Here is a 26314-nt window from a genome sequence, read left to right as displayed (position 1 = left end):
ACATGGGCTCTTGTCTCCTCTTGCTGGTCTCCCCTGATGTGGTGTCTGTCTAGCCCTGTCTTCTCCCGCGTGCTAAGGGCTAATTACTGAGTCACAGCCCATGCCGAGCTGACTACAGCACCCACCCCTCCTCCCGTAAGACGTTAGCCCATCCCAGGCTCTCTGGTGGGCTCCAGACCGCCTCCTGGGTGGTGGGAGGCCCTTGAGGTGAGTAAGCCAGCCAGCCAGCCGGACCGGTGCCTTTCTTTCCATGGCACTCTGTTTTTTCACTTGGCTGTTTTACAGATGTCTCCCATGTACCGTGCGTGTTCTCAACTTTCGGAGGGTGCTGTTGGGTCTGGTTTTGAGATCAACGCAGCATCCTGACTGGTTCTGGATTAGTCTTATAGCTCAGGGAGGCAGTGGAAGACCAGTTCCCAGATTCTTCTCTCCCATCGGCGTATGCGCTTTCACCAAGTCACCTGTTTTAGGACTCAGTTGCCATGACTGTTTTTGTAATTATCCTATTTTTGTCTCACCTCTTGAGCTTGAGTTCCTGTATTGGAACTGTTTTGAAAGAATGCTCCTGGCCACCGGTCGGGTTACGTAGGGTATCACGTCGTTTGGGCCTTAAGCTTTACTGTAAGGAAAGTCCAGGTGTTTGGCTGTAGCTAGATTGTCTGTTTGTGAGTTCTGCTTGATGTGCAGCTGAATAGAAGGCACATGATCCTTGGCAGTCAGAGGAACCGACACAGCTGGGACTCTTTCTCGGTCAACCTTCTGCTGGCCATCTACATATTTCTGACAGAGAGGCTCTGCTCGGGCGATTTAGGGACGAGAGCAGTTAAAGGCGTTCTGTGTAGGTGTCTGGACCGAATCCAAAAGGCGGTCATAATGAGGGCTTGTCTTTGACATTGTTCACTCGCTGCTTTCTCATAAAACCGCAGGGCAGGGATCACTGTTAGTGTTTTCTCCCACTTGGAGAGTGTGTGAGGAAATATGAACACATGGGGCCGTTTCTAGCGGATCAGACTTTTTCTTACCCAGTCGTGAAGTCGTGTTAAATCGGTCTGTCGCTTTGTTTTTCTGTGAATCTCTGTGAACTTCTGCTGTTTATAGACACATTTGATGTTGAGCTGGTCACCATAGAAATATGTTCTCATGTTTACTGAAATTAAGTTTCGGATTAGTCACTTTGAAGATGCGTAAGAACACAAGTTCTGTTGCATTTCTGAACAATTTCTGGACTTCCATTCATCTATTTCGGGCTCATGGTCTCTTTTTTATTTCTACGGATGTGGTAGTTAATTCTGCATTCAGTTAATTGTGTAATTGGTCCATTTACAATTGAACTCAAATACACGTGGGTTTCAAGGTCACAAATTCTGAACAAACTCATAAAAAATATGTCCACATTAGCGACTGTAAAACAAGTCAGGAATGTATGGCACGATACATAAACACAGTGCGGTCTGTGGGGAATTCATTTACAGAGAATGCATCTGTTGGCCATCGACTGGCTTCACAATAGCAGAAACCATTAGCCATTAGCTTGCTAATTGCATGCAGAACTTTCCTTCCTTCATTTCCCCAAATTGGAAAGCTCCTTGCTCATAAACTCAACTCAGGCGTGACTGACTGCCCGTGTATGAATTTGCTTTGATCAGAAATGTCTTGCTATGCATTTAGATCCACGTGTCTTTTTCCCCTCCTCAAGTGTTGTAGTTTCAGGTACATTTGGAGGAGGTTTATATTGGGAAATGTTGCAAAGAACGTAAACTGTTTGTCAAGTTCAGCATTTGTTTGTTCGGAAGTCCAAACAGTGCGTGTAAGATGCAGTGATCCAAGCGGGCCCATGGCCTGGAGGACTTAAATGTGTTCACTCCAGCAATGCTGTTACGCTCTCTCAATTTGCATGTTGCAAGCCGCCTCTGCTTCTCTTTACAAGATGCATAGAAGCATTGCACTGCGTATCTAATACATAGCTCGACGTGTATTGCAAACTGTAGATCAAAGCTAGGTTGCGGTAGTGAAGTCAGTTGCATTTTGTAAAAATGCAGTGGTACGCACTTTGTTCTCACCAGCAGAATTAGGCCCTGGCATCATTTCAATCATGCCAGATTATATTGTATCTTTATTCACTTATTCAACAACTTTACAACTGAGCAAGAGCTTCAATGTGAATGGCATGCAAGTTTTTGTCAAGAAGTCATGAACTTCATTTGTGTTGAAGTGGTTACGAGTAACTGCAGAACGGATGCATTCTTTGTCCTCTCTTGTCAAACAGCCACTATGATTTCAATCCTCAATGTGAGTCCTGTGTGTGACTCACCGATGGTGATGTTGTGCATATGTGTTTGAGGCCATCCAGCGAACCCAGGGCACCCAGTGGCCGGGTCTCTAAGAATAGCAGCAGTGTTCCAGGGCGGGAGACCCCCGACGCGTGACCCCGGCGGGTCGGACAGGCTCGACACCGCCTTTGGGAGCTCAGTCGTGGGCCGCTACTATTCCTGTCTCGACCCGGCCCGGTCTGCATGCTTTCAGATGGAAATCTAAACAGTGGGCAGAACAAGCCTTTCTCTTACTGAATCCCCCACCCTTGTCCATGCCGTGTTCAGACTGAACCTGAGTGAAAGGCTTTCCTTCATGCAGGCCAGGTTTAGCAGCAGTCTCACTGTCACACGCTTTGAGAAAGATAGAGCGAGAGATAAAGAACTGAGGGTGTTTATGGGCCATCCTGACACCCTGTTGAGACGGCCAGTCGTCAAAGTGTTAAACCGGTTCCCATTTACGCTCCATTTGTGCTCCACAGACTTTCATCTGCGTCGCAATATTACTTTTTTTATATTCTTTATGTGCTCTACATCCACAAACAACACATGCGTAGTGTTGCAACTATGAAGCTGAAAGCAAAAAAAGCTTGTGTGGCACGATATGCTAATTCGACAAAGACACAAATACAGCCAGCACAAAAAAAGCTTTCAGAAGCTTAAATACCGTCCAGACTATTGAATGACTCCACTGAGCTATTTGGCTTTTATTACACACCCACCCGCTGTCTCTCACGCACACTTAGACAAAAAAAACCCGCACACCCCGCGCACACAGACACGCATTCTGTGAAGTGCATCTAATTTTAGCTCTATCCATGAACACCTTATCTTCAATGTTTTGTAAGTCCATAGATCAGCCCTGGCTAGATGTGAATGTGTTATTAAATTACCGAATACACTGCAAAGAAAAAAACACTTTAAGAATGAATTAACTGCATGGGCCGGGTGCTGTGGTCATGCCAGCGATGATGTCATCCCTTCAGGGACTCCATTCATGTTGTCTCGGATGCTCTCACATTACAGATAAGTGAATCATCCAACCCCTCCCCACCACGCCCGGCTCCTTGAGACCACCGGGGACCCATGACCATAATCGCAATTTCACAGCCCCCCTGACCAAAGCACAGAGCTGAGAAAGCTGGACAAACCACACGCAATGGCCAAATGCACACCTGCGCTCTTATTGCATAACATGAAGATTTCTAATGCGGGGCTGGATCAGGATGCTGAAATATCTTGAAACGAAATGAATAAAAGCCTTGGTTTATTCATTTGACTTCACCTGCTAAAGCAATAAGTTCTTTGCTTTGACTGATGAAGTGTCATGCGATGGGTTTGTTCTGCTGTTTGTGATAAGATGAACTTTACAGCGCTGTGATTGGTCAGTGTTGATGTCAATCACTGCTCATAGTTCACTCAGATGAGATCTGTGATGTAAAGCTTCATGGAGATTAAAGCTTTGCTGTGAATAAACTCCAGTTATTCCAGCTGTGTTAGCAGATGCTAATGTTGTTTCGGCCAAGTGAACACATATTTTTATGCAAGCATATTTTAGATGACATTCTGATTTACAAATGCAAATACTTTGTAAGATTGGATTCAGAAAAGTAAATGGAAGATAAATTCGGTTCTGTTCTGGCTGCACCTGACTTTTGTTTTGGACAAACAATTCTCCATGATGCCCTGTGACAGCTTTTAGGATGAAAACCGTGATCTTTTATATTTGAGCAAAGTTTTTCACAATGTTATCTGAAGAAACAGGCATTTCAAATCACCGCTCTGTTGTTGTTTTTTTCCAAAAGAAACTTTGCTTTAGCGATTAATGATAAAACCTCACTCTGACTTGTTAAGCCGACGTCTCTTATTTTGTCCAAATAAAACAAGCTTTCTTAACAAAGAAAAAAGCACACGCAGTGTCTTTCGAGTCTTTTTGTCAGTTTAGCTGGATACAGTCATATCACCTAATGTGAAAATGGGTCTCTATCTCTGTGAATGAAGTCTCTGACGTCCAGCTGGTAGGATGACCCCTCTAATGCGCAATTAAACACTGTAAATTGAGAACGCAGCATCTCGCTCTAATCGAATCAGACATGAGAGCCGCATTGTTCTTCTCCATTTAGACACTCTGCATAATGTATCGCCGCAAATCCATTTCTGTCAGACTCATCCAGGGAAGTAGCTTGAGAATGGGAGAGAAAAGGAGAAAAGAGAGGGAGGTTTGAAGGGACAGCTGTTGTGCATTCCTGGCTTGGTTATGTTTTGTTGTGGATAGAAGACAGTAAGCGCGAACCCATACGGCGCCCAGGGCTGGCAGTTGAAAACCACCCAGAGATGCCAGAACATCTGGATGTCGTCGAAAGCAGTCGCAGACAGCGAAAAAAGACGTGTCGTTTGCTTTCCACAGTGTTTGCAATCCTAGACTCTGAGTCACAAAATTACATTTAATCTCAGAAGTTGTTTGTCAGGTGACGTTATTGAGATCTACAATGTTTCTTGTAAAGTTCCCTTAAGAGGAACAAAAATAGACAGATGTTGACAGTTGTTGATAGAAAGATTAGAGAGATTATTTTGGAAGAATTAAATGCCAAAATGTTGCAAGAGAGGGCAACGTCACAGTCAAGTGACCAGCGATAGAATCATCACCATCACCTTTCCACATTCAAAATGACAAAAATTGGGTCACGTCATGGTTGTAAACTCTATGACCTCATTACTACCCATTTGAGTTTTGTCCTTTGGTGCATTCTTGGCTGAAGAATTGGCACTCTTTAGACCCTTTGGGGGTTTCCCCAAATCCTCTTTTTCTGTCTCTCTCTCCCACTCACAGCCACCCCGTCAGTCCTAATTGGATCAGTGGAAGTCATCGGGCACTGTTTAACTCATCAAAGACTTCTCTGTGTCCTGCTGGGTGCCCACGGGCAGAGAGGGCGAGTTTTCTAACACTGTGTTGTCTGTTCGGCACCCTGCAGCCTGCTGTGACATCATCACCCCTCAACCATGACCTCTCACCCTTAACTATTGACCCCTGGCAACAGAGACCCTTCTGTCTCTGGCTGGAGACAGAGATGAAGCAGCTTGCTGGGTAGAAGGCATTGAGGGGACATTACGAGGTGGTTATGGATAGGTGTAGGCTGTGACCTGTGATACTCTCAGTGTGTTTTTAAACGATCCTTAGCAGGGTGAAAAGAAGTCTGTGAGGTCAGCGTAGAGGTGGACTGTGTGGTGTTCGATTTTTCCCTTTTATTTTGTTTAACATTTAAAATGTCTGCAGTTTATTTGTTCCAAGAATGTGTGTGTATGACATTTTTCTTCTTGTGTTTGGTTAACAGATCTGGAATGTGCGGATGTCCCTTTACTCACTCCAGGAAGTAAAGAGATGATGTCACAGGCTCTGTTGGCCACGTTCAGTGGCTTCACCAGGGAGCAACAGCGACTCTCTATCCCAAAAGGTTCAACACTACAGCATCTGATACATTTTTCTTCCTTTTTCTCTTCAAATATTTGCCGTCTTTTAAATCTGCAATCTTTTTTTGTAAAAAATTAACATAAATCAGTTATTGAGCAAAAAAATGCCTCCTTAACCTTTTCGCAGCTGTACGCTTTAAACAATGTTTAAAATTTGAGCTGTCAGAGACAATGTCGTTCATACAGGAAATTTTGACTTCACATAAAGTACCAACAGAAATTGCAATGTAGAGGCAAATGTTATGTATTGCAGCTTTAAAGGGATAGTTCAACCAACAATTTAAATATTGTCATTATTTATTCATCCTCATGTTGTTCAAAACCTTTTTTCTGTCAGACAATAGAAGATATTTTGTGTCTCAGTGTTTTTGTGTCCATACAATGGAAGTCAGAGGGGGCCAGTATTATTTGGTTACCAACATTCTTCAAAATATCTTCTTTTGTGTTCTGCAGAAGAAAGAAAGTCATACAGGTTTACAATGACACGAGGATGAGTAAATGATGACATGAAATTTTCATTTTTGGGTGAATGATCCCATTATGTCCTATAAAACCCTTGTACTATTTGCTAATCGTGTTAAATACACATTTTTTATTTGCAAGAGGAGGAAAAATGATGGAGAATAATAGAATGAAAAAGAGGGAATATGGAACACGAGTGCAGTTTATTTGTTACTGGCTCAGTATTCCGGAATGCCAAAATCAGATCGCCTAAAAAGAGATCTCGCTAGATAGGCACACAGCAATGTTTAGCTGAGGTTATGAATTACGCTTCCCATCCATGGCAGACCGCAGGATAGCTTTGCTCGCTGTGTCTGGGGAGGCTGTAGTCTGTGTTGGGTCTGCTTCTGTCTGAAAATAGCCGTATGCAGTGAACTTGTGGAGTGGTTTTGTGTCGAGAGAGAGAGAGAGAGAGAGAGAGAGAGAGAGAGAGAGAGGGGTCTACAAGCTAAAATTACAGCTGTTTCAGTTCCTTCCACCCTGAGATCAGATTTATAGAAAATCACCTGATTATTTCCCATGAGCCACCAGGCCTGTGAACAAAATACTCTGCATTTTAAACATGTATTATAAAATATTACATACTAGCTAGTAGCTACAGTACTTTAAAACGAAAGCAAACAAACAATTTCTGTAGTTAAGAAGTGTTGAAATCACCCATTTTTAAATATTATTCATGCAATCTGTATGGAAAATAAACATCACGCATAAACATTCACTCCATTCATTGAAGTACAAGAGCTAATGATCAAGGCAAATGCAGCACATCTCATGTCATGCACGGTTCATATATTGACCCTGTCATTTCTCTTCTGCAGACCCACGGGAGTGGACAAATGCTCACGTGAGAGAATGGTTAACCTGGACGGTGAATGAGTTCAGTCTGAAGAATGTCGACTTCCATAAGTTCAGCATGGACGGGGCCACTCTCTGCGCTCTGGGTAAAGAACGCTTCCTGGACCTCGCGCCAGACTTCGTGGGTGACATCCTGTGGGAGCATTTAGAGATGCTGCAGAAAGGTGAAAGTCAGTCTGTCTGCCTGTCCGTTCATCCATACATTCATACACGCCTTCACGATTACAAGACATTTAGCTTGAGAAGTGTGTGTAGTTTCAGTAACACATGTTGTGCGTTTCACACAGAAGACCAGAAACATTTCCCCGTCAATGGTCTGACCTCCAGTTTCCAAGAATCCCGCTACTCCTCAGACTACTTCTTCAGTGAGTATCTCTTTCACTTAGCATCATTACAGTACCTGAGCACACTTTCATATCTTCTGCCAGATCTATAACAAGTAATGTTAAATGGTCTGTCTGCAGAAGCTGTTAACATAATCTCAAGGGAGTGCAGACGGTCTGTGGATGTTTGAAAGCCTATCGCTTAATATCCTAATGTCCACTTATCTCTGTTTTCTTTTCGTCAGATTACGGCATAGAGCATCCACAATGCGTCCCTCCTTCAGAATACGCAGAGCCGAGCTTCATAACAGAGTCGTACCAGACCCTTCACCCCATTAGCTCGGAAGACCTGCTGTCGCTCAAATACGAGAGCGACTATCCGAACGTCATCCTGCGCGACGCGCCTCTCAATACGCTGCAAGGAGATTACTTCACGGTCAAACAGGAAGTTGTGTCACCTGACAATATGTGCGTGGGCAGAATTAGCAGAGGTATGTCAGAGGTTGTCTTGTTTATATGGAGATGGTCTGTATTATTTGGAGAAAGTGTAATAGTTTGTTTCACTGTGATCAATATTATAATATAGGACTGCGAAATAAATCGAAATTATTGAAATATTGCAAAATGCATATCGCAATTGTTTGTTTTAATGCATTGCAACAGTAAAACATGGCTGTTGATGTTTAGAAGTTGTATTTGAAACACTTTGAGGGTTATGCAGTTTTCAGTTTTTGAATGTATTTTAATGTCATTTAAATTGATTTCATGAATTTAATGCAGTATCGTGTCGCATTTTTTTGCATTATTTTGCAAATTATTGCACAATTTTTCAATTTCGTACATGTAACCTTGCATATATGCACATGACACATGGTATGTGCATGCTGTAATATTTTAGGCCTCAATTGATAAGGCAAAGCACATGTAAAAATTGGGCGATACAAAAGTTGATTTCCCTCATTTTAGTCGTATATATTTACAATCCCCCATCGGGGATTAAATTGATCCCAACACCCCCGCAGCGATCAGCAGCGTGTGGTCCTGAAAGCGAAGTTTGTCACGGCCGTTCTCATCTCGCATTAGCACAGCCGCTTATGCACTGCCAGGGAATGAAGTAGACCGTTGGCTTAGATTGCGGTTTTTCTCGTACACCGTCTTATCTGCGCGCTCGACTGCGGTGGGGAAAACAGGAGCAAAAACAAAAGATGTTTGCATCAAAGGCGAGAGGCGTTTGAAGCCACAGAGCGCTGGTGTCAGAGGCTCTGCGTGAGGCAAAGTTACTGGGGTACAGGGTGTTTTTGTGAACCTACAGGTTCTCGTAATGAGCGAAAGACGCAAAGTGTGAAGAAAGTGTTCCGGTTTCTCATGAAGTGTTGTGTTTGCTTTACCTCATGTACGCCTGGTGCTTCTCTCCCACTCGGCTCTTAAGAGACGAATAAACAGCATGCATCGCTCTTAAAGTAATAGTTCACCCAATAATGAAAATTTTGCCATCAATTACCCATCCTCTTGTCGTTTCAAACCTGTATGACTTTCTTCTGCAGAACACAAAAGAAGATATTTAGAAAAACCATTGACTTGCATTGGTTTTGTGTCTGTACAATAGAAGTGAATGGGTGCCGGTGCTGTTCGGTTACCAGCTTTCTTCAAAATGTCTTTTGAGTTCTGCAGAAGAGAGAAAGTCATACAGGTTTGAAATGCCAAGAGGGTGAGTAAATGATGAAAGACTTTTCATTTTTGGGTGAACTATTACTGTGTCCAACTGTCTTGCAGCTGAGCAAATGATTATGGACGAAGAGATTTGTTCGAGTTAGTTGTGTGTTGTTGAACATCACAGAGATGTTGGCTTTACGTACACACAAGCTTTATACTAAATGCAGTAAATCCAAGCTTTGGAAAGAGCGCTGTGTTTTTCCTCTGTAGGAAAGTATTTGCAGTGCCACCAAACTCACATGTGGCTTCAATTTTTCAATAGAAGATTTTCGAATTCGACCCAGCTCTGTATTATCTTTCATTCTGTAATTGGCATTCAATCGAAACGGGCCTTTTATCTCCAGTTTAGCCCAAAATAGAGGAACACTTAGTTTTGATTTTCTTCCAATTAGACAAAACATGGAGATTGTGTAAGAGAAACAAAGTGCGGTGTGGACCAGTTCTAGATTTTTCCGCATGGCTGGGACCAGACTGCTTGTGAACTTTATTGCCTCATCGCTACCCCACATCAGTTATTCCTGGCCAAACATCACACCCTCTACAACCCAAGACATTGGGTTTATGAATCGAGATGAGGTCATATCCTTAAAAGAATAGATCACCAAATGTAAATTTTGTCAGGTCATTTTTTCCACTGTACAGAATCTTCTTTTCCATACAATGGCACTATATAATTGAGTATTTAAAAAAAAGACCAAATAAAGTGAGTTAATTGTAAGCTTCCTCTCTATTTCAGGTAAGCTCGGAGGCCAAGATTCATTCGAGAGCATCGACAGTTTCGAGAGCTGCGACAGGCTGACTCAGTCCTGGAGCAGTCAGTCGTCGTTCAACAGCCTACAGAGAGTTCCCTCCTATGACAGCTTTGACTCTGAGGACTACCCCACCGCACTGCACGGACACAAGCCAAAGGGTACCTTCAAAGACTACGTACGGGAGCGATCGGACCTCAGCAAAGACAAACCAGTCATCCCGGCAGCTGCGCTCGCTGGGTACACAGGTCAGTATTAACCCAAGGTCAATCATTCACCGGTTATGAACACAATGTGCTGATGCCAGTTATGACTCATAAAAGCCTGACTGCTTGTGAGCGGAGAAGGAAAGACGATACCGTAAGACATATTCCAGTTTCATATCAATGAGGGACGTTGTACTTAAAGCGATAGTTCACCCTAAAATTGAAATTTTGCCATTGATTCACCATCATTACTTTCTTCTGTGGAACAGAATTTGAGATTTTGAGAAATGTCTCAGTGGTTCTGTGTTCATACAGGTCAGTGTTGTTTGGTTTCCACCGTTTCTCAAAATATCTTCTTTTGTGAATTTAAGGAGAGTGAGTAAATGATGAAAGTATATTGTTAAAGCTGATTTGTAAACACTGGATCTTTGGTTCTTTTCAATAATGTTCGTTTAAGTGTTCTTATCGCAACATTGAACCAACCAATGGGACGAGTTTGAGGCAGGACTATCTGTTACCTATATACATACTTGAAAACACTTTTTTTGGCAATTCTGTTTCTGGCACAGAATTGATACATGTGCAGTTACACAAACCTGTACTCTGTACATCTACCAAAAGTTTTTTGGATGTTACAGTGGTGTTTTTTGTTGTTGTTGTACTATGTACCATGGTAGTGCAATTTTTTGTAGATATGTACCTTGGAGTGCCATGTAGATATGCTGCCATCACTTAGCTGTCTTTAATGTCCACTAAATGTAATTTACTGTGATTCAAAGTTAAAAATATTGTTTATCGTCGCTGTCCGTCTGAAACCTCGTATGTCCAAATTCTTTCTGAGAAAATATATTTTTTTAATGATTACATACTGTGTTGTCAAAGTTGACAAGCACTTTTTAATGCTTTTTATTGGTTAGATATTTGCAAAGCCCAGTGACAAACATAAAGGTTGAATAATAATAATGATTTATGGCAACAACAAAAAAATCACGAAATATGGAAGAAGGACAGCAGCGTTATAACCAGGAAGCATTTGGAATCACAAGTATGTGCATGTTTTCATCTAAGTGAGACACCTCGCCTCTTACTGGGACACGGTTGCCTCTGGATCGCTGAAGACGCGTTTTGCACCAGTTTTGAATGCATCTGTGCACTGAATAACCGCAGAGCCGCGTTTGTTACATGACTGTTAGGATGTCATCTCAATCTTCTTCTCAGCATGAGTGCTTCTGCGGGCAGCCCGTGTACCCGGCAAACGTGCCACGCCCTGGGTTTCTTCAAATGTAAATAGAGGCAGACTCTCTTTCATGCTCTTTTTACTGCCACCAGCTCTCCGTTTCTTTCTCCGCTGCGTTCTTTATCTGCGGCCCACATCTCAACCATTTCCCAGGTCGTCTTGGCAACAGAGGGTGCAGCACAAAGTGATAGCAGCCCTGTGCACTTTAGATGAGAGCTGCTTTATCGGCCCATCTTCGAGGAGCTCTTTAACCTGTGCTGTATTTCTCAAACCTGCACATGACATAAAATGTCTGTCAGGAGAACAGAAAAAGAAAATAAGCCCCACTCATTACATCAGGTTTTCGTTGAGCGTTTAAAGGAACAGTGCGTTAGTATTGGTATAATCAACATTTCTATGTATCCAACATAAAACGTACATTTTGTTCTTGTTTAGTAGTGCTTGTGCAAGTGTTTTTCTGCATGCACACAAATAAAAGAGCAATATTGAAACATTTTTATAGCATGTTGCAACAGATGTTCATGTGCGTGTTAGCCACAGTGTCAAAACACTGAGTTGAAGATAGAGATGAGGTAGATAAAGATAGCTTGCTATGTTTGTCAAAATGAATCATGTATGCAAGTACAAATCCATCAGATTGGTAGGAGAGCAACACAACCGCAGCACTACAATGTACATTTTTCAGCGATGACTGATTTTTAAATGTTCCTTTTTTTGTGCGTTTCCTCATACGTGCACAGTGCACACACATATAAGCTTAAACGTTGGACTAAAATGGCATGGTTATCATGGGGATTTTCTAGTGTTAAAGGAACAGTTCGCCCAAAAATGAAAATTCTGTCATGAATTACCCAGTGGTGCCCCAGAAATCTCATTTGCTAACATTCTTCAAAATATATTTGTGTTTAACAGAACAATGTAATTCATACAGGTCTGGAACAACTTGAGGTTCACGATTCACCAAAGTTCACAATCAGACACCTGAATAGTGTCTTAAAAATGCCAATAATGTGCTTATTTACACCACATTTCAGATACATAGTTATATTGAAATGCCATGCACATTTAACGTATTGTTCAATATGCAAACTTTCCTTTGTTTCGCAAAACCTTCTTCATCTTTACGTAACCATGCATTTATTGAATGAAACGTGGTCTTGGTGTACTTCAAGAGCTTTTCTACAAGACATTTGTGGACTTGTCTGTCAGATTCGGGTTAAGCATGCACATCATTTTCCATTCCCAGCCCTTTTGGGTCTAATGAGGGTGTGTTTTAGTTAAATGGAATATTTTAATGCAGTTACCTGCAAAAACAGATGACTCAAGCGTTACTGATCCAGGCGAGCGATTCAGGTGATTCATATGATTTATATGAAGAAAAAGAGAGCCGGACAGGCAGAAAAAGAGTGGGCGTGAAATGGAGCGTCAGAATGAAGACGACATAATCGCTTTCACAATTACATTAGCTATTTATTAATGGTTTTCTTAAACTCTCATCCAGAAGAGTTTCTTTCACTGCTTTTGTGCATTTGAAGCTGGCGTGGTGCGACAGTTTATTTTAAAGCAGACAAACCACAAGACGAAGAATGCGAGTGCACAAACTTCAACTGCTGCTGCCCACACACTGTGAAGCTCTCGATGGAGAGAACGTCTCGCTTGATAGGTCAACACGACCGCATAAACCCTGAACTCAAAGAGCTGCGCTTGTTGTTAAATCGCTTGTTGTATTAAAGTGCATTATGAATGCACGATTGCGATATTTCACATGTCTTATTTAATGTTGCGCAGTAAGTCTTTAAAGTTGACCCGATCACGGTACGGCAAACACAGTGTTGTAAAAATGCATTTTTGCAGATGGCCGTCGAGGGCTTCTCTCTCTCACACCCACACATGCCGTTTGCGCATGCGGATATCACACACATGCATTCTTTCAAACCCGACACTCAGACCTACACATCATGGCTCGTGTGATCAAACGCATTTATTCAACAGATATTTAGCCTCGGGGCAAAATCCAAAATGATGTCAGCCGTTTGGAATTCACATAAAGAGCTCAACTGGGACATGCAGTATGAGCAGTGCATGGTCAATACACCATTGTGTCGCTCAGGTCTGCTCTCTCATGGAGCGTGACGTACAGCTAATGGCAATGTGAGATTCGCTTTGGATCACATTAGAAATTCTGATACTTCTTTGTTGCTTAATACAACACTCTAAATACTTGAAAAGTATTAAACATTTGTTGTTCGTACGTATATGGTACTGGCTTGGTACTCCACTTCATTGAAACACAATGGAATTATCACGATTCATGTCTAAAACCCACAATAATTGTTTGCGAGTGAGATAAAAAGCATCAAGAGTCAGGATTGTTGTCCCAGACACTTATTAAAGGGGCCCGAATAAGTTTCTCTATACTGTATTCTTTCATTGAGTATCTTACTAGAAACTCCAGTAAAGATTGGATTGAAGATGTGTTGATTCGTTATTCAGGCAGTGGACCCATCCAGCTCTGGCAGTTTCTGTTGGAGCTCTTGACAGACAAATCCTGCCAGTCTTTCATCAGTTGGACCGGAGACGGCTGGGAGTTCAAACTTTCTGACCCTGATGAGGTGAGCGGTCACAAATGGTTATTTCCGTCTTTAACATTTTAACACGTTGATACTAGATTTTTTGACATGCACCATTGAAGTCCCATGGTTTTTAAGAAGAACATTCGATCCCTTACAAAAAATAAGCTATTCAAGTGTGGGATATGAATAGTTCTTTTGAACTAAAAATAATATAGTATACTTTCAGTCTGCTTCTCAGAAATATACCTAAAATGACACTTTGCATACTTGACTTATACTGACAGGAAGTCTAAACATAGTTGAGCTATACTTCTGTATAAAGTATAAAAACTAGTAGTTTACTGAGAGTGTACTTCAAAGTGTACTTTCATAAACTACAAATGTGCTAAACAAGTATTGAACTAGTAAACTATGAGTATGCATACGTTTACTTGTAGTGTAGTTGCAGTACAAACAAAAAAGAGTTGCAAACTGCAAACTAAATATACTTGTATAGACTAAAGAGTAGAATTCAAATCATACACTTACAAGTATGCGACAAGAACATTGACCTTACTACTGTATACTTAGTGCATAAACTACTTGAATATGCTTGCAAAAAAGTAACTTGAACTTTACTTAATATAAAGTGATATACAGTATACTTAATAAAATTAACATAAAGTATACTTATTTTACATGGTATATGAATATGGTAATAATTCAGTGTGGTATACTACCAAAGTGAGAGAAGTGCATATATGCATGACTACTGAGAATCACATTTGCGATTCTTGAGTTTGCTGATTCTAAACTGCTTCTCGCTGACCTCCAGGTTGCACGTAGGTGGGGCAAGAGGAAAAACAAGCCCAAGATGAACTACGAGAAGTTGAGTCGCGGTCTACGCTACTACTACGACAAAAACATCATCCACAAGACGTCCGGCAAACGTTACGTCTACCGCTTTGTGTGTGATTTGAAAAGCCTGCTGGGATACACTCCCGAAGAGCTCCACACCATGTTAGATGTGAAGCCTGACACGGATGAGTAAACTCCAGACTGGAGAAAGAGGAGATTGAGGCTGAAAATGTCCCTCAAACACCATGGAGTCAATTTCCGGCTCCAGTCACATTCCATCTGAACACCTAGTTGTGGTCAAGTCTTGTTTTGAGCTCATTGAAGAGACAAAAGAAAGCATCACAACATTTACCAAAGTTTATGACGTGTGGACTTTGTGCGTCTGTATTGTTTATAGCTCTGCAGGGGAAGAGAAAACTGTAAGTTCAGGTAAAAATGCCATTTTGACTCAGTAGCACAAACAGCAGACTGCGAAAGCAGAGAAATACAAGGACTTCTCGGACTGGTCATTAAACACGTTGCCAAAATTAGAGACAAGAGGAATATCGCAGAAATATTTACTACTACATTTTGTTTTCTGTTTCTCTCTCCTTGCATACACAACACGAGGGAAGAGTTCTCAGCCGGACCAAAATAACGAAAAGTGTTTGTTTATTTTTTTATTGTTGTGTAAAGATATATATGTGTGCCAGTATTAATTTCTGGAGATCACTTGCTGTTTTATTATTGTCTGGACAGAGATTGTGTCGTTTGTACATTTTCATACGCAGAAGATGAAGGATTATTAAAGTCGTGCTTAGACATTCCCCCTGCTTTTAAGGTCATAGTTGGTTGTGTTCTGCTCTCACCACAGTGTCCATGCCTGAAAAGACTGTTTTTGATCAACCAATCATAACAGATACCAAAGTCTCGCCTCATTTCTGTTGAAGGAGACGCGTCTCAGTCAAACTGAGAGTTGGCGAGAGGCACGTTTGAAAACGGCCGTTGACTGCTCAGCGGTGACACACAAGAGCACACAATCCACCAATACATCTGTGGTAGAAAAAGATGCCTGTACGCAAGACTGGCAGTTATATTAAGACAAAAAAACATCAAACATTTCTTGTCTTTTTTCGTACACTTCATTTTTCTCTGTAAAGCGTTGCCTTAATGGGATGTATATGTACTTGATGTGTTATCGTGAGGTTGATTGAAAAGTGTTGGGTAGGTTATGACCGAAGCTTCTATTCAACCATATTCAAACTAATCCGTTCGTGTTAACTGATCCAAAAGCCATAAACTCAAGATGTTTGAGTAGTGCAGTGTAAAGCATTCTTACCTTGTTGAAGACGTTATTGAGCCATGTTTTAAAGTAAAGATTGCGTTAAGTATCGTATGTGGTTCGGAAAGTGGAGAAAGATCTACTGGGTAGTGTTCGTTTTGTTTTTAAGATGGATTTAGAAAGTGGCTGTTGGCTGTTTATTGGGTGATACATGTAAAATCGTTCGCACGCTTTATATCCCAATGCCGTTGATGGTCTGTTGGCATGGTTCGCTGTGGCAAATGCCGCTATCGCAAACAAGATAGTAATGCACAATGGAAAGTGGAAGTTTGAGGTTTTTCGATGCAGTATTATGGACATTTAATTGTTTTAGTCATCACTGGCCGTTCTTTTTAGTTTACATTACAGCTTCCATGTTAGCTTTTAGTCACATAAAACTGAATTATAGTAATGAATAACATGCTTTAAATGCAGTAGTGAAACTGTGCATTTGGCGTAATTGTCAGTGCGGTTGATTACAATAATGTGCACAATGTGCAAGATGGAAACTGTAATGTAAACGTTACCAATATTTTATTTTTAAAGTAAAAAAACTAAATAGGCAATAAAGTTTATTTTGCGCTGGCTTTTATTGTGCCGAACGTCATTTGGACTGTGTTTCTGTGTGGGAAGAGTCTAACACACAAGACCTTGTGAGAAAAGCCAAAGTAGAGAACGTTCAAAGAAAACAAATATTATTGTTTACAGTGGTATTATGTTACCCATTCTGGGTAATGTAGCTTTGGAATTTTGACAGATAACATTTCATAAAGTTGCTGTATTAAGCAGAAGCCAGAGACAGAGCTGTTGTCATGTCCATATTCATGAGGTATTTTTAGCAGGAGAGCAGAAAATAAATATCTCCTTAATTCAGTGATAAATGGTGTGTTTCTACCAACATCTGAACAAGTCTATTGTTTTCTAGAAGTTTAAGGGCTTGATAGATTTGTTCACATTAGAGATTAGAGATGTTACTTGTTCTTAAACCACACATGAGAATGGCAGGGATATGTTACGTGGAAACTTTTTTTTTGAAGAGATCATAATGCAGTCCCAGATATGATTGTAATAATTGCGAACTTGATGCATTTGTGTGAAACTGAACACTTTTGACAGATGCATACATGCATATACATACTGATGAGTGTTTTTCTCTTTTATTTCCCCACAGTTTTGCCTTATTTTGTATATTTTATATTTCTGTATTTTTTGTTACATGGAAATTTTAATGTATTTAGTTCACAAACATTTGATATTTTTCAATAATTTATATTTTATAAACTTCGAAATATAAGATGCAGACAGCTGGTGCTTTCATGGGAAAATAAAGGTAGCGCAGGACAAAATGTAGCGAATTTTCTTTTTATACGAAAAAGAGAAAACATGAAAAATGTTGAATATAAGGAATTTAAAGACCTTAAAGACGGTTGTGTATAGATATGGCTGATGCTGGCCCATCAATATGTTCCGCTGGAGAGTTTTATAAACAGTAGCTTCTATTTCTTATTGTACTTTAAATTGTTATGTTATAAAATATATGTGGAGAAAACCACCCGTGTGCTTTATTCTTATAATGCAATAATGCTGAATCAAATGTTGCATGAAAGAAATACACCCATACCAACATTGTCCCACAATCACACACTTGCACAAACTCAGGTACAAAGATGCTACACACGCACTTCTCACCTTGCTCGCTCCGTGCAGGGTTTTGCAGGGTTTGTGGCAGGTTTGTGGTTGCATGTATTATGATTCTCGGTTAAATGAGCAACTTCTTTCTTTCATTGCTAATCATCACACATACCACATCTGCAGGTTTTCATATAGCACAGCTATTTGTGGACAGTCTTATCACGGAAACTCAAAGGCTGTTACCTTTAAGTATCTTACATATTGGTGTGTGCATCACCTTTGGGCTGTTTGATGGGCTCTAGGGGCTTCTGAGGAGGATTGGGTTTATTGTGAAGTGACAGGGGAAAAAAAACGAGAGCAATGGGGAGTCCATTCGTTGTAATGCAACATCAGAGTAAAATAAATCAACGTAACTAAATTAATAAATCAAAATAAATAAACAAATAAAAGCAGAATGTCCATCTCTTTCTTGTTCTTTCTGGTGATCCTGTTGTCTCTTGCCTCAAGACTTCAAAATAAGTTTTATTGACTATGTATGTGTTTACTCCATGTACAGTAAAATTTAAAGAAATTATACCGTCAGGTCCGGTACTAGGCTGGCTTGACTGAGGGGCATTACAAATTCTGTTGGGCAGATACTGTATATAATCCAAGTGCACGGCATGTATAATTTTAAAATTTTTCGGTGGTTAAATTGACAGACCGTTAATTTAATAAATAATACAAGTATTTAATAATAAGTATTGTCAGATGGATATTTTTGGAGGAGCCCAAGAAAAATCTGAGGGGGGATGCCCCCCTAGACCCGGCCCTGCCTACAGTACCGTAAAATAATGCTAGAACAATACAATACAGTTTGTAATAAAAATCAACTTCACATGCACAACAATCAAACACCTGATTTGTTCTAAATATTTAGATATTATGTGGCATAAATGTGTATAAATAATTTATCTATAGTTATGTACTTTGTGGTTTGCACTATTACATCACAGCTATCAAAGGAACTTTTTTCCTCCAACTTCCTCCACTTTCCTTGAGCTAAATATTACTTTTCAAACATCCGAGCTTTAACGCAACTCTCCCACTTTTCAAACCGCTCTTACGCCCCTGCACCTCTGAACTTGCTGGGTTTCACCTCGCATGTATTAGGAGATAGACTTCAGAATTTAGTTGAAAACCTTTGAAGTGGTTTGCAGGCCGTGGAAAGTCATTTGTGCATAAGTGGTCCATAGGTCAAGAAGAGATTTTCCACTTCATTTAGTGAGCGGACAGAATAAGTATGTTGGTTGTCAGGTCTATGTCTGCCGAGTCTGTATGTCTGGATTTGTAGTTTAGCGTTGGTCACGGTGGTCAGGTGTTCTGTCAGATCTGCAGTTTCTATTTAGAGGCATACAGTACTTTGATTTATTCTGTTTAGTAGTTTCATTCAAGGTTCTGACTTACACAAGGTTTTGAGGAACTTTTTAGTATGTTTTAAGTAATACACGTACATGAATGTCAGACGAATTTGTCATTCATAGAAATGTTTTCACACCAAAGTATGTTGGAGGGTTTGCAGGTGGTTCTTCTCTTTCCATCTCCATGTCAACTTCAGATCCACAGCACATCATACACAAGCGCACACTAACATTTTCAGCCTCATCATTTGACATTTTTTGTCAATATATATGCACACTTGTGTAACTGCGACATGAAGTTCATTAGCGGAGCGAAAGGAATCTTTTCTTTTTTCACTGCAGTTACAAATGTTAGAAATGGTTGTCAGGTTAAACAGACACTGTGTTTTTGTGGGTTTGAAGGCACCTACGGTTGGGGATTTCAAAGGGTAATTTTCATATCTGACTGAGGTAACTTTCCATTACGGTTGAGCGAAAAACTGAAAAAGGGCAAAAAGAACAAAAAATGTGTGAGGTAAAGTCAGGTGATGTGTGCCTGCATGCTGTTGAGGAACTTTGTTTACTTTTCTCAAGTACACATAACAGACACACTTACACGTTTTTTACTCAGGTGCTCTTATAGACATAATGACTTTTATATTAAGCTATATAATTATGCATTTTACTTTTTCAATCAAAATCTAACTTCCATAGAAACATGTTCACGTTATTATTCATGACAAAGTTAACATGATTTATGAGCATTTCATTGAAATAGTGAAGACCACTTCAAATGTCAAGTTGTTTTTTACTTGTTTAAATATATTTATAGAGACACTTTCATAAATTTGGCCCTCATAAATATAGCCAAACACACACACGCGCACATAGACACACACAGTTTAAAACATTCTGTGCAAGAGATGGACCAGTGTGTGCAGTTTCAGCACAAATATTTATGCTAAAGTCTATAGCCGGGCCCAGCTGTCTCCTGTACCTTCAGTCTGAGGAGATACAGAGAAACACATGTGACAAGTCCACCCCAAATTCCATTAAATGTAAGAGAAAAAAAACATATTGATTCTATATTAGCATAATTAATAGAGTGGTGCAGAGATGATGTCTTTTTGCAGGCCAACCCGGAAGTTAGCTCCGCACCGGCTCCCTCGAAAACATGCATTTTCCCCATAGACCTTCGGAAGGTCGCAAAAAAAATAAGCTCAGTGATTAACAAAGGTATATGATGTTTACACGTTTTGTCTCTCAAGATCATCTTTACCAACTGACATAATATTTGCAATTTTTGAAGCCTAAATACAATCGGCAGAACTAAGAAGCTAACACGATGCTATAAACAGACTACATTTAGGACGCTCGATATCAACATCACCACTACCAGCCTCCGACAACTCTTTCAAACTTCATTAAAAATGTGTTCTCTGGTAAATAATTGCTTCGTGAATGAATTTTTAGAGATTTGTGCCCATGTTGCATTATTTGTGAGATTTATATGCGCAATGACATCTAACATCCCCTCCAAAGGATGTAGTCGCTTTTAGCAACTTATTAGCAACCGGCATTTTTAAAACACAATAAAGCTTTAAAAATCACGAGCGGGTTATAACTGGCATGTTTTATGTCGACAGAATAAAATGTGAAAATATTTAGAGTGTTTGTTAGCTGCAGACATTATTCTAGGCATTTACCCAAAAGCCCATACAAAAAACCCATTGACTTTGGGGCGATGGAACCAGAAGTGCTAAAATGCTAACTAGCTTCTGGGTTTTGCATACAAAAATATGAAATCTCTATGGTACTCTATGGAACTGTGTCCTTTCTTCACCACTAGTGGTACAAAACACGCCCATCACTACTTCCATCTACCACATTCATTGCACAAACGTGATCTTTACCCAAGCTTTCATTAATTGAGCAAATCACCAATAATGTAGTGAAGAAATGGTGTAAAACTGGAAAAAAGTAAAAAAGCGCCCTAAAGCATCATTTGTTCACATACTGTACATGTGTTATTGACATTGGACTGAACTTTCCGGTTTGACCATTATAGGCTTTTATTGAATGCAACCCTTAATACATGTTCAAACATTCTCTGAGTCCCACAATTTGTGTCACTTTATGTCATTTCAGCCCGGTCATGTCAGCGGTGAAGTGAGACTATCTGTGTTTCTCAAGCTGACGTGAGTGTGATAAATTATCTCACAGAACTGTCCATGTGTCCCTGTGAGGAGATGTGAGAGAGATTGCCCTCATGACGCATGTTAAGCCCCTCTCACTGGTTCCATTACGCCAGAGATCGTGATATACGAGCCCATTCCCGGTTCCCCAAAGTCCTCTTCATAACAGCGGATTCTATTCTGGTCTCATTGTCCTGAACGGTCGAATCTGGTTTGGGTCAATAACACCAAGGATCAGTAACAGTCTTGGGACTTCATTACGTCCCCATAACTGATACTATTGGACTATCAATGTCGGATCTGTCTCCATATTCTCATGGTTTCAGCTATGACTCATGATGTTTTTTAAAAATATTATCTCTATTGGAATCTAGTCAAGCATTTAGGCAGCATAAGTTGCTGAGGACTCAAAACAACACTGGCCCACATCGACTTCCATTGTATGAACACAAAACCACTGAAACCATTTCTCAAAATATCTTCTATTGTGCTCCACAGAAGAAAGAGTCATATACAGGTTTAGAGGGTGAATACGTGATGACTGAATTTTTATTTTTAAGTAACTATCCCTTTAATGTATCTCAATCTTTGTAAAGTGTTTTAATATTAGTTCAATGTGTTGCCATACACTGTCTTTACATGTAAAATGCACATTAAAATTAAAACAAAAACGCAAAGTATGTCCCTACATTTTCAAATAAACCCTCTGGACATAAAAGGTTTAAGCTAAAAATTTTAAATAAGCTTGCTTATGTAAAAATATATTGTAATTCCTGTCAAAAACATCAGTTGACTGTTATGATCCCCATTTGTATTTACATTTAAATGTTTTCATGCGAAACAACAAAGACCTTAAAAATGTCATTTCATTCACTCAGCGTGCAGTGTGAAAGACTCTTTGATTTTTCATCTCTCGTTTCTCAACATCTATAGAGGAGCGAGGCCACCCTGACCCAGATGGGAAGTGTATTATGTGGGCGAACAGAGGTCGAAACCTGGGGCCGTCCAAGCTTTGGCTGCAATTTGCATTTTTATTACACTTGTTCTAGTACAGATCGCAAGTAATGTGCTTCTGACTCACACAGGCACCTCGAGAAACCCACTGTGTTCCTGTCCAGACGAGAGCACCTCGGACGGGCCGCGATTTATTCATGAGGGGCCAAGAGCCGGGGACCTGGCATTCGAGACAGGAAATGGAGATGTCTTCAGATGGTAATGTGGACTTTCCATCAGGAATGCTGATTGATTTTTGTTTGGGATGGCATGACAGCTCATGAGCTGGTAGATGGACAAAATGAAGTGTAAGTGTGTTTTGGAGCCAGGTCAGGGAGACGGGTACCTCCTTTTTTTTATTCAAAACCTGACATAGCCTACTGACGCCAAACGCATCTACTATTCTTCAATTGTTAAACAAGTCATTTTGCACCTCACATGGGATTTATGAGAAAATGTATTTCTTCGAAACCTCCGTTCCTTCTAAATTAGACTTATACACCCAAGTCAATTTCTTCTGGTCGCAGTATGTTATACCAAGCATGTGTCTGCTTTGTTTTCACAAGTGCACCGCATGCGTGTTTGTGAAGCTGAGAGTGTATGTGCAGCTGGCCATGTGCAGAATCTGCTCCATGTCCAGTGACTCGTTCAAATGTTTTCACTTCACTTTTACTGCACTTCGGCTGGGAGCTAGCACGCCTTTCCCAGGACATCTGCTCCCTGCGCCCACGGCTAGCCTCTCCTCCAATCGGAACACTTTTAACACCCTTCAAATGAGCCGACGCCACCCTCTGATTGGTCGACTGAGGCAGGGCCCAGAAAGCGTAGACATGAGCCTGAGAATTTTCCGAACCCCTCACCCCCTCTATCGCTTGCTCGGGCCAACATCTGCTTCCAATCACAGTTTCTCCAGAGACACCCCCCACCCCTCCCCTTCTCAAGGGCCCCCACCAGAGATCTCTTCTTGGGATTTTCTTAATGGACTCGGGTTCTGATCTGATTTTAACAGGGATTCTAAACCCCTATAAGATGTGAAGAGGTTTTATAGAAGACACATCTGGGTAAACGTAACACTTGGCCTGGAACAATACAAACACGGAATCTCCTCATGTAATGGGGGATTGATGGGAAATATGGTGGGAAAAGCTTTTTGGTGGGAAAAGCACTTGGGAATGTTTTGGCAGCTTTCAGAACAAGATGAAGTACTGTACACGGTTTAATTTCTTTCTTTTTTACACCCAAAGAAAAATATATCTAAAAAAGAGGCCAGAAGTGATGTCCAGGTGACATATTTGTGCATTATTTGGTAAGATTAAGACATGAGGTGAATAGTACAAAACGCGAAATTTCTAAAGGCATTTATTTGACAAAATAATTTGCCAAAAAGATAACTATAAATCAGGGATTAAGTTTTACTCCAATAGACCAATAAAAAAAACTGAAAAACAAATATCTTGCATAAAATAAAGCATACGTTGACTACAATTGCATCTGTTATTAATATTTGTTGATCCTCTGAGTAGTAATATTTTATAGTCATTCTCCTGGGCCTTGACTCGTGTGTTGTACATAACTTTTTGACAAACTTCCTTTAATTTTTCTCAAAGCTTAGCTTCAGTTTACACTCCATGAATAAAAAGTTAATTATACATCTTTTAAATGTATTAGAATGAAAATGAAAATCATTTTTAGCCACATGTAAAAAACGATAGTAAACCGGTGTAAAAACTGTAATATTCCAGCAGCTGGGGTGCCAGAAAAAAAAAATGAATTAACATTTTTTATAAAGTAGTGCAAGACACCCATATTTTAAATGAACCAAAATGGGAAAGAAATCACATTTAGCCATACTGTGAAAAATTCTGTAAAAAAAATATAGTTCAAGTTAAACAGTAAAATTTTGTAAAATATTTTTTTACAGCAGGACTGTATAGCAAGCTAACAAACACAACAACCCACTGTCACAACAGGTAAGGAAGAACCCAAGCGCAGGCAGCGGGGATGAAGGGGTTAACATGAGACTATTAAAACCAAACAAAACACCCACGATGGGGCAGAACAGCACAAATAGGATAAATAACAAGACGAAGACTAACTGACGCTAAACAACACTTGACAAAGTTAACTAAACTGACACTTACTAAGACAGATGAAACAGCAACAACGGGAACAAGAACAGGCAATGACGGCTGACGTTGGACAAGCAACAAGACAAACTGGATACAATGACCGAGCAACAAGACAATGAAACATGAGGGTATTATAAAGGCAAGACAAACAAGGGATAATTACACAGGGCAGGTGAGGAACATTAGACACAGCAGGGAAGCAATACATGAAACGAGAGGGGCGGGGCCAATGACAAGACACGAGAAAACACATGGAGTGTCAAAAGATAAACACCCCATGGTTTTCTCACACAAAACCAAAGGCTTTGTCATGGCTCTGCCACAGGACCAAGAAAAACATGACTAATAGAGGCAGAGCCATGACACCCACAATAAGAAACACTTAACTATTACGTATGTGTTTAATGAACTACAAAGTTGTTTAAAGTGTTTTTGGTTATTTCTTATCTCAGCTAGGCCGCCGAGTGAGCCCAAACTGCCACTGTCAACCCAAAGCTAACATAGGTGCGTGACATCCTAATGCTATTCAATGGAGTGCACTTTACATCTAGTCAACAAAGAGGCCCTCTTTGTGTTATATGATTGACCTGTGAGCACTTGATAGAACAAAAACAAGCTAAGCCACAGAAAAGATTAGGCTATGTTACGCTGATGGAGAAAGGTCTTGCTGCCTCATATGTAAATGTTTGAAGTGGGCTTTGGGGGAGCAGCATTGGTCTGGTTTACACAGAGCTGTATACACTCTCATAACTAGACCACCAAACTGCTGCAAGCACGCTCTCCCACGACATCTTAGGCCAGGGTCAGCACATTGTGTCTATTTCAAACTCCTCCTCTTTTTTCGAACTCTTCCCCTCTCTCGATGTCTCACTCTCATCTTTCGATACAAATCAAACACTGTTTGCATGGGTGGTCGCTGGTGCAGCTTTTCTTTTAATGACATTCAACTGTAATAGCAAAACAAACAGCCGCGTAAGTTAATAATAACAGGTACTTACCGTAACTATTCACGGTTAAGATTGTTGAATCACTATGGGCTAAAACAAACACACACAAAGATGGAGCCGCAGCATGGATTTCTATTACCTCTTCTATTTCTCTGTGCTTTCCTCTGCGTTCAGGAGATTCTATGAGAATTGAATGTTGGCATCTGGAAAAGAAACTCAGTTTTGGTGAAAAAAGAAAACAGGACATAAACAATGCTTAAAGAGATAGTTCACCTAAAAATAAACATTCTGTCATCATTTACTCTCCCTGAACTTGTTATTTTGAAGAATGTAGGAAACCAATCGGTTCTGGGGCACCATTTTGGACTTCTATAGTATTTTTTTCTTCCTACTATCGTAGAGAATAGTGCCCAATAACTTTAGGTGCACTATTCCTTTGAAAAGATTAGTAAGCATGGTTTGTATTTGCTTCAGTATACACAGTCAGAAAGAAAGGACAAAACTGTACAATAGCCATCACTTGGTATACCCTAAGGCCTCCGTTTGTACCTCTACAGGGACAAGACATAATCTCAACAGGTATTGTTCTGGCTTTTGTGGAAACTAGTAACTTGGTATCAGCACCAATTGTCGTATTGCTCCTGTACGACATAACGCTTTATTGCTCCCTGAACTCTCTGTAATGGCTGGAATACACTACAAGACTTTTAAAGTCTGAACAGATTTTTTTTTAAACTAGACATCATACACTTGCAGACTTTTTGAAAGTTTCAGATAGAAACACACTAACTGATAAAATCTGCAGACTGGCACAGACTTTCTGCAACAAGTCCAGACTGAAAATCTGGGCAAAATCTGAGCAAAAGTCTTGTAGTATATTTTAGCCTTAAGCACTTTGGATAAAAGCATCTGCTAAATGACTAAATGTAAATTTTGTAACAACTCCACCATTGTCAGCCACGCCCCCC

At 40.3% G+C, this 26314-nt stretch overlaps 1 protein-coding gene across 5 annotated transcripts in view; it reads left to right on the top strand.

The window, feature by feature from the left end:
* The window catches only part of ets1 (v-ets avian erythroblastosis virus E26 oncogene homolog 1), a 40857-nt gene extending 24199 nt beyond the window's left edge, over positions 1-16658 (top strand). For 3 of the 5 annotated variants that reach the window (XM_057348142.1, XM_057348146.1, XM_057348147.1), the window contains 7 exons: positions 5642-5761; positions 7097-7303; positions 7421-7498; positions 7702-7947; positions 9906-10166; positions 13855-13973; positions 14749-16658. In XM_057348142.1, the coding sequence (XP_057204125.1) occupies positions 5642-5761; positions 7097-7303; positions 7421-7498; positions 7702-7947; positions 9906-10166; positions 13855-13973; positions 14749-14964 (1247 nt within the window). In that variant the 3' untranslated portion in view covers positions 14965-16658. The remainder of the gene's footprint in view (positions 1-5641; positions 5762-7096; positions 7304-7420; positions 7499-7701; positions 7948-9905; positions 10167-13854; positions 13974-14748) is intronic. The other 2 variants (XM_057348145.1, XM_057348143.1) reach the window with 2 other exon arrangements.
* The last annotated feature ends 9656 nt before the right edge of the window (positions 16659-26314 follow it).

This window comes from Triplophysa rosa, linkage group LG12 (genome assembly GCF_024868665.1).
Source record: "Triplophysa rosa linkage group LG12, Trosa_1v2, whole genome shotgun sequence".
Taxonomy (NCBI): domain Eukaryota; kingdom Metazoa; phylum Chordata; class Actinopteri; order Cypriniformes; family Nemacheilidae; genus Triplophysa; species Triplophysa rosa.
The sequence above is the reverse complement of the archived record's forward strand: the minus strand, read 5'-3'. Positions and strand labels throughout refer to the sequence as shown.